At 45.2% G+C, this 8702-nt stretch overlaps 1 protein-coding gene across 1 annotated transcript in view; it reads left to right on the top strand.

The window, feature by feature from the left end:
* The first annotated feature begins 267 nt into the window (after nucleotides 1-267).
* The window catches only part of LIFR (leukemia inhibitory factor receptor alpha), a 71170-nt gene continuing 62735 nt past the window's right edge, over nucleotides 268-8702 (top strand). Inside the window, exons 1-2 of the mRNA XM_006874676.1 lie at nucleotides 268-406; nucleotides 3890-3998. Coding sequence (XP_006874738.1) covers nucleotides 268-406; nucleotides 3890-3998 — 248 coding nt within the window. The remainder of the gene's footprint in view (nucleotides 407-3889; nucleotides 3999-8702) is intronic.

Here is an 8702-nt window from a genome sequence, read left to right as displayed (position 1 = left end):
TAACAAGAAGTAACCTAATGGTTGGCAGTTCAAACCCACCCAGTGGCATCAGAGAAGGCAGGACTGTTGACCTGCTTGGGTAAAGATTTCATCCAAGAAAACCCTACGGAGCGGGTCTGCTCTGTGATACATAGGGCCACGCGGAGTTGGAATTGACTTGATAGCTGTGGCGTTTGGCGTTTTGTTTTGTTTGGTGTATCTTTGAAGTAATTTGAATAGCATTTGAAATTCTTCTCTTCATCTAGGACTGACTACATTGTGTGGACAATGGACATGTACTTCACTAGTAGACGACCATTGTGGATGGTGGACAGTAAGATAATGAAGGCTCGCTCAGATTTTCAGTGGCTCTTCTCCTCAGTTCTTCTTCTCTATCTAATGAATCAAGTAAATAGCCAGAAGAAAGGTAAGTACACTGGAATCATAGCAGATGAATGCGTTGCAGTATTTTACTGTTTTCATTACGACACCATCTGGTTTCCTCCTCTAATGAACCCTTTAGGTTTGGGACAGAGAAAATCCATTTCTTCATCTTTTCCCTGTGTACTTCTTGGTTTCATTTTAAAGACCGTTAGGGATCTGTGGTGTGGTGCTGTATGTTGTTGGACTGTGAGCCACAGGGTAAGCAGTTCAAACCCACCAGCTGCTCCTCAGAAACCCTACACAGGGTCGCTATGAGTCGGAACAGACTCGAAGGCACATAACAAGAAGAAGGATCTATGCAAAGATCTTAAAATTTAGGTATAATATACATACATTTAAATTTGCTTTTCTCAGGATATAGTTTCGTGAGTTTTGACAAATGTCTACAGCAATTCAAGCTAACCAGCTGCTCCTTAGAAACCCTATTCAGGGTCGCTAGGGGTCGGAATCAACTCTCTGGCATTTAATAATGACAACAACAGTGTAGTTGTGTAAGCACGCAGTGGGTAGACAGACCTTAGCCTGCTAACTGAAAGGGCAGCAGTTTGAACCACCAGACTACTGTGTAGAAGGAATGTGTAGCAGTCTGCTTCCATAAACACAACGGAGAGCTTTGGAAACCCAGTGGCTCTATTAGATAGTGTAGCTCGCTGTGACTCAGAACCAACTTAACACCAACGCGTCTGCTTCTTTGGTTTGGTTTTATACGGTTGTGTGACTACTGCCATCCCTCCCCTGAATTCTCCTGGGCCCCTCTGTAGGCAGTAGCTCCCACACCCACCCCAGTCACCATGCATCTGTGTTGCTGTTTCAATAATTTCACCTTTTCTAGACTTTTCTAAACTAAATCTAAATCTTTTTTAAATAATACACTGTATTATTTAGATATATTCAAAATGTAGTGGTTATGAATTGGTCTGCTAACCTCAAGGTCGGCAGTTTGAAACTACCAGCCATTAGCACGAGAAAGATGAGGCAGTCTGCTCCCGTAAAGATCTGCAGCCTCGGAAACCCTGTGTAGGGTCACTATGAGTCAGAATTGACTCCACAGTCCTTAACCACAACAACAACATTTCCCGTAAAGAACATTATAATCCTGTAGCCCCTTGTTTTCGTTTTTAGATTATTTCCATAATTTAACAGATCTTTTTCCCCAAGGTCAGTCATTAAATAACTTTATTATTATGACTATGGAATCCAGCGTGGTGCTGTAGGATAAGCACTCAACTGCTGACCAGAAAGTTGGTGGTTCAAGCCCAACACCTGTTCCTCAGAAACCCTATGCAGGGTCACTGTGAGTTATAACTGACTCGATGGCACTTAACAACAACATTATGACTACTACTGATGCTTGGTATAGTGCTGTAGGATAAGGACTTAGAATGCAAAATGCAAGTTTAGCAGTTCAAGCCCATTGAGGCGCTCCTCAGAAGCCCTATATGTGGGGCACTGTGAGTCAGAACCAACTTAGTGGGAATTAACAACAACTGATTGCTAATGTGATAACTTCTAATGGAATGATTATTTTTCTGTCTTATTTAAATAATGGCATGTGAATTTCATACTTTGGTTGTTAAGTGCAGTTGCGTCAGTTCCGACTCACAGCGACCCTGTATAGGGTTTCTGTGGAGTGGCTTGTGAGCTTGAACTGCTGACTTTGAGGTTCAGTCTGACCATGCATTAACCTGCAGCACCACACCGGGACCCCAGATATCAGACTTGTTGTTGTTGTTAAGTGCCATCAAGTTGATTCCAACCCATAGTGACCCTGTATAGGGTTTCTGAGGAGCAGCTGGTGAGTTTCAACTGCAAACTTTGCAGTTCAAATGGCTTTACAGTCTGGTGCGTTAACTCACAGCGCCACACCAAGACTCCAATATCAGACTTGTTGGTTGTTGGTAAGTGCCATTGAGTCGGTTCCAACCCATAGCGACCCTGCGTAGGGTTTCCAAGGAGTGGCTGATGAGCTTGAACTACCAACCTTGTAGTTCAAACAGCTTTGCAGTCTGGGGCATTAACTCACAGCACCACACCAGGACTGCAGTATCAGATTAGTCATATGTAAAAATTAAAGAGAACCTTTTTCAGAACTGTTACTATAGAGAGACATACTCGGAGTCTGAGCCACAACACCTGTCCTATCCTACATTGGTTTTCATTTCTCTCTATCCTCCCTCCCTCATGCTCATTAGTTCCTTTTCGTCTATAAGATGACTTTCTTACGTTGCGTAGTGCTTTATGTCGTCTATGATGTCTTACTTTTATAGGTGTGAGCAAGTACTGTTGTGTTGTTGTTAAGTGCTGTCGAGTCGATTCAGACCCATAGGACCCTGTATAGGGTTTCCAGGGAGCCGCTGGTGAGCTTGAGCCTCGACCTTGCAGTTCAAATGATATTGCAGTCTGATGCATTAGCCCACAGGGCCACACCAGGTCTCCTAAGTACTGTTAGGATTGTTAATATGCTCAGTGATTTGTTCTTTGCCAGTTGTTTAGACTCGCATACAACATCTGTATACTTTAAAGACTGTGTGAATTTACTGTGCTGAACCAACTCGATGACACATAACAACAACAACAACATACACATCTGGGGAGTGCAGTGCAGTCCTGATGTGATGCTGTGGGATCAAGCACTGGACTGCTAGGTTGGTTTGCAGTTCAAACTCACCAGCTGCTCCTCAGTAACCCAGTGCAGGGTTGTTATAAGTTGGAACCGACTCAACGGCACTTTACTCAAAGTAACAACGGGAGCGCATTGGTTCCATACAATAAGCGTTAGACTGTGAACCACAAGCTCTGTTTGTTCCATGGGAGAAAGATGAGGCTTTCTGCTCCTGCAAAGATTTAAAGCTTCGGAAACTCTACACAGGGTCGCTATGAGTCGGAACCAACTCAGTGGCACGTAACGAAATGAAACAATACACACCTGAAGATTGCTTTGGGGACTTCTGTGCAGAGTGGCAGCAAGCAATGATATAGTAGTGGCAAGAAGTGTTTCAGAACTTTGCTTGTTGGCATAGGATATACTAGCCTTAATTTTCTTGCTTCGTTTTTTCAAAATGTGGCTCCTGAAAGTTAACCAGTACCAGCTGCCATGGAGTCAATTCTGTTGGAGTACTCAAAGCCACCCAGTTTGTCTCTCGGGCCCATCTGGAGCCGACATATCTGGTCACTTCTCTTTGTTTCTAGTTTGCCGTAGTTTCCTGGAAGTAGCATTTTTGATAGAAGACGCGTCCCTCCTAACTAGTATAGTGGTCGGCCCACTTTCATCCATTTACCCACTAGCTTTTTCTAACCCAAACCGTAAAACTGAACTGCAGAGCCAGCCTCCCATGTCTCCCATGACCGCAGACCCTCTGCAGATAGATACCCTGCTCTTGTGACTGGAAATGGCATGCCGTGTTGGCCTCTTACGGTGTGTTCATGTCATGAAGATGTACTGTGTTGTGTGCTTTTCCTTCTCCAGGAGTTCCTCACGATCTGACGTGCACAACCAGCAATTTAAACCTGTGGGACTGTTCTTGGAAAGCGCCCTCTGGTCATGGTGCCCGCTACGAAGTTTGCATTGACAACAGGTAATGGTCATACGTTGACTCCTTCACCGCATCACCCTAGAGGCTCTGTGGTTTTATTTGAGAACATCAAGGCTTTATTCTGGAAATTTATTGTTATGAAATTTTAAACCTTAATGCTCCTGTCCCCTTAATTCTGAATTAAAAAACATTTTTTCCTAGCCAAAACGTTGATCCTTTTACTGTGAAAGTAGTGGGTATGGAACACGTCCCTCCCTAACTGTGCTGTGTGGTCTGATGTGCTCAGGTAAGTGTGGCAGCTCTGTCCCAAACCGTGTCCCCCTGTATCAGTTAGGATTAAGCTTGACTGCATGAGAGCAATGGTCAGTATTAGCGTCTTCACAGACAACTGTTGACCCTCCAGTGCCAACATGCTGTTCTTGGCCATCAGAGACCCTGGTCCCCTGTATTGGGCCACTCTGCCTGCCACCCTTAGCACATGACCTCAGGGTTCAAGATGAATTGCTTGGGGTGTAACCATCTTGTCTGCATTCCAAAGAGCAGGAATGAGAAAAGGAGGGTAGTCTTCTTTAAGGAGAATTGCAAGAAGTCCCCACAGCACCTCGGCTTTCATCTCATGACTAGGACTGAGTGAGGTACCTTCACGCAGTTCCCTGAGAGGCAGGGAAATGTGTTCTCCTGGCTAGGCAGCATTGTGTCCAGACAAACGTGGGGTTTATGTTATCAGGAGAAGGGTGGCATGGGGATTGGGAGGCTGGTGCAAGTTGTCGCGCTACCTCACCTTCTCAAGTGCAAGTCATGAGCTGAAGTTCCCAACCCTAGCATCCGTGCCTTTGGGATGCCCTCAGGACAGAACAATTCCCAGGGCTTTCCCCACATCACTGCAGGACACAGAGATGCTCTCGGCTGTGCTGTAGGAGTTGTATAGTGCGGCAGCATCGAGTCCCTGCATGCTCAGGGGTGGCCCTAATGGAAACCAGTGTAAGGGTTTATTTAAATGCAGTCAGACTTGTCTTTTCGACACCATCCATTCAGTATGCATTCGTTGAGCATTATCTCTAACACTGAACAAATTCAGCAGTCAGGATGAGCTAGGCTGCTGTAGAAACAAACAGCCCTTAAATCTCAGTGAGCAGCAATTTCATGCTTGTGTTCTGTGCCCCTTGTGTGTCAGTTGGGATCCCTGCCCCTGTTCTAGAGTCCAGGTGGGGGCTCCTCACCCACTGGAGTGTTAAGTTACAGCGCACAGCAGTGGAAGGAGAGGGGTACAGGCTGTGCTGGCTTCTAGAACTTCCTTCCTGAAGTAAGACACAACTCTCACAGATTTCTCTGGCAACATAAGTCTCGTTGCCATACCCACATTAGCAGGGGCTCAGAGAGAGAACTAAACGTTTGGCAGATAGTGCTACTGACTACCACAGGCCACAAAGAGAGGAAGTTGGTTCATGGTGGACAAATACTCAGAATGCTGTTGGTTAAGTGCTCCCGGAAATGACCTGTGGAAGGCTGAGAACATGGACCAGTACGAGGTCCAGTGAGCTTGCCAGAAAAGGGACAGTTGTGCAATAGGAAGTCTCGGTTTCCTCCGCAGAAGAACCGGGGTGAATAGCATGAAGGTCTGGGAGAATTCAGGTAGGTTCAAGTTGCTGACCCATCAAAAAGTGTCACCATTTCAGGTTGAGAAAGAGGTGAGCTGGAAACCCTGTTCAAGCCCACAGTCCAGAGCTAGTAATAGGAAGGGGTCTGTGCCAAACACAGGGTGGGGCAGGGGGGCAGAAATTACAGAAAGTCCCTTCCTTGAGTTAAAATTTCCATGGAGAGGCTAGAAATGCACATGAGTTATGAGAACAAGAATGCCAAAAGTGCTTTGTGGTGACACAAAGGGTCAGGAAGCCACAGAGGTAAAAAGATCACTTTTGTTTAAGGGAATGGAGAAGGCTTCATGGGAACCGGAAGCACTTTGAAAGCAGAGCTGATGGGTAAGCTTAGTTCAAAATAAAGGGTGTGTCAAGGCAGACAAAGGGAAGCATTGAAGGTGTCTTAGAAGGAGCCATGGAGAGCCAGTTCCATGTCTTTGATCAGCACCCATGAGCCCCATCTTAGTGTGTGGAATGGTCTGAAGGGCCAGAGTACACACTGAGAGCGAGGTGGGCTGGGATTCTGACCAGCATGCTAAAACCCTGTTTCTTCAAACAGTCATCATGCTTACCGTACTTTCTAGTAAAATGTGGTTACTTTTTCCTTTCACTGTGTTGATGGAAACATATGAGGATAAAAGTATTGCTTAATGGGGTTCCAGTTCATACATGCCCAAGTTGGTTCCAAACAAAACATGTTTGAACATGCGTCTGTAGTCTGGGTAGCTGGATAGTTGCAGACAAGTTCTCTCAGTAACGCCGCTTGTCTTATTCTTGTGTGTGCCTTCATAAAAAATGTTGTCAAGTGCCATCGAGTCAGTTCCCACTCATAGCAACCATGTTTCCGAGAAGTGGCTCATGAACTTGAACCTCCGACCTTGTGGTTCAAACTGACCTTGCGGTCCAGCGCATTAGCCTGCAGTGCCACACCAGGGCTGGGCCAGTTAAATTCAAGGCAGAGAGGTCAGCTTAGAAGGTTATGACAGTTGTTCTTTTTGGATTCGAAAGGCACAATCTTGATAGAGTTATCTTGATGAACACAGATTGATCACAGGGGCTTATTATGAAAAAGTTTTCAGAAAGTGGAAAACTGCACTGGTGAGAAAAAGGTCAGGAAAGTTGTTGTGACGGAGGTGTTTTCCATCACCAACAGGCTCATTCTTCAAGGGCAGAAAGACCTGTCCTAGGAGGACAGTGTCGTGAAACCTTACCACATGCTACAGCCCTGATCTTTGCCTCTCTAGACTTGGTTTTGTTTCCCAAACTCAAAGAACATTGGAAAACAACATGATTTTGAATATCCGTTGAAGATGCCACAACTGGGTTTTTTTTTTGTTATTGTTTTTGTTTTATTGTGAATTATGTGATAGTTTACATGGGAGAACATTAGCTTTACATTCATCCTATCATATATCGTTTCATTGCCATGGTTTACAATCCCCTCCATGCATCATCAACCAACCAAAGTGTGTAGCCTGCAAGCCTGCCACCCGATCGTCAGCACACAGCCCCTCTCCCTCTCTGAGTCTAGAGTCCCCGGCCGCTCCATCTCTCCATGTCGTCGTCTCTGCCTCCATCTCTGGGTAGGGTCCCACACTCAGTTCTTCGTTGATGGTCCCAGGGACCTCTGCTCCTAGATTGCAGTCAATCACTCCCCTCCTTTTGCTACAAAATGTCCACCTGTACATTTCCAACCCTCGCAGTCAGTCCTGATAACAATTATTCACCATTGTATCAGAAGCGACCTATTCCACCTCCTTTCATCTGCTCTGCCTACACAGATTGGATACTACTCACTGGAGATTCTACCTTCCTCCATACTCTCTGGATTTAGGCTCCCTCTTGAAAGCTTGTAAGCCAGTCACTTCTTGCCTTTTGTAGCACACCCCCCCCTCCATTTTGGGTAGCCAATGTCCAAGTTGCCCATGCCTGTCTACTCTGTGTATGGAGGGGGTGGGAATGGTCCTCACTGTAAAGATTTGTTCCCTCTTTTGAGTTACTGCATCCATAGGTGTAGATCAAGTTCATCAAATTATATCAGATTATTCTTTTTCCCCCTTCTTTCTTAACTGATAATCTAGACATTGAAGCCAGGTCAAGTGGGTATTATCTGCAAGTATGGGTGTTGTTATGCATGTGTCCTCTCTTCTTTCAGCTGGACACTTCACTCTCCACTCTAGTTCTCTGTGGCTGCGTCACTGACTCTGGACCCAAGAATCCCCAGGGCTTGCCACACTACTGTCCGACCAGGTCTCTACCCGGGTTCACAAGAGTCTATTGAACGTTGTAGGGCTTAACTCACAGCTTCATTGCTGTTTTTCCCTCACTTCCCCTTATTAGTGACGAGCGGGGTCACCAATCAGAGCGTGCATTCCCACTGAGTCTTAGTCTTGGAAGGGAGTTTGCCCTCAGGGGACCTGACCACTTCCCTTGATGTCTCCTGGGCGAGCAACTTGCTTTTTCTTGTAGTAATCAGTTGGACTGCCTATTGTTTTAAATTTTTCCTGTAGGTCTTTCTTTCAAGAAGTATATTCTGTTCTTCTAGCCACTCCAGGCTGGTCTGCTTGTCTTTTCAAGTGGAAACTTCCCACTTTTGAAGATTCTGGATGCTATTCAGGATCCCGCCTATGGTCTTACGTAATGCAGAGGCTCCACAGGAAGCCTCCTTCTCTGGGCACATTGTAGCCCCATTTTAGGTATTCCAATCAGTTATAGGTAGATATATGATGATATTTCTGGCTATTCTTTTCCTTCCCCTTAAGTCTCTTTTTTACAATTGTATGCCAGGGAAACCAAGATTCAAAAGACAGCCAAGCATCTTAACATTATTTCCCCCCTTTTCCTCATTCCAGCTATGTCTCAATCCCTGTATCCCAGAGGCCTGTTGTTCCAAGGTTGTGCATACATCATTATTTACTTCTGTCTCACTTTGCCCATGCAAACCTGCCTAATTGTTATTTATTTATGTTTTTTATTTAAGGTTTTTATTGTGGATTGAGTGAAAGTTTACAGGGCACATCATCAGTTTCTCATTCAACCATTCATATGACTTGTTTCATTACATTGATTATAATCCCCTCCATACATCATCAGTTAACAGTGTTTCTCT

Source organism: Chrysochloris asiatica, unplaced genomic scaffold (genome assembly GCF_000296735.1).
Source record: "Chrysochloris asiatica unplaced genomic scaffold, ChrAsi1.0 scaffold00293, whole genome shotgun sequence".
Classification (NCBI taxonomy): Eukaryota; Metazoa; Chordata; class Mammalia; order Afrosoricida; family Chrysochloridae; genus Chrysochloris; species Chrysochloris asiatica.
This window is presented reverse-complemented; position numbering and strand designations above follow the sequence as displayed.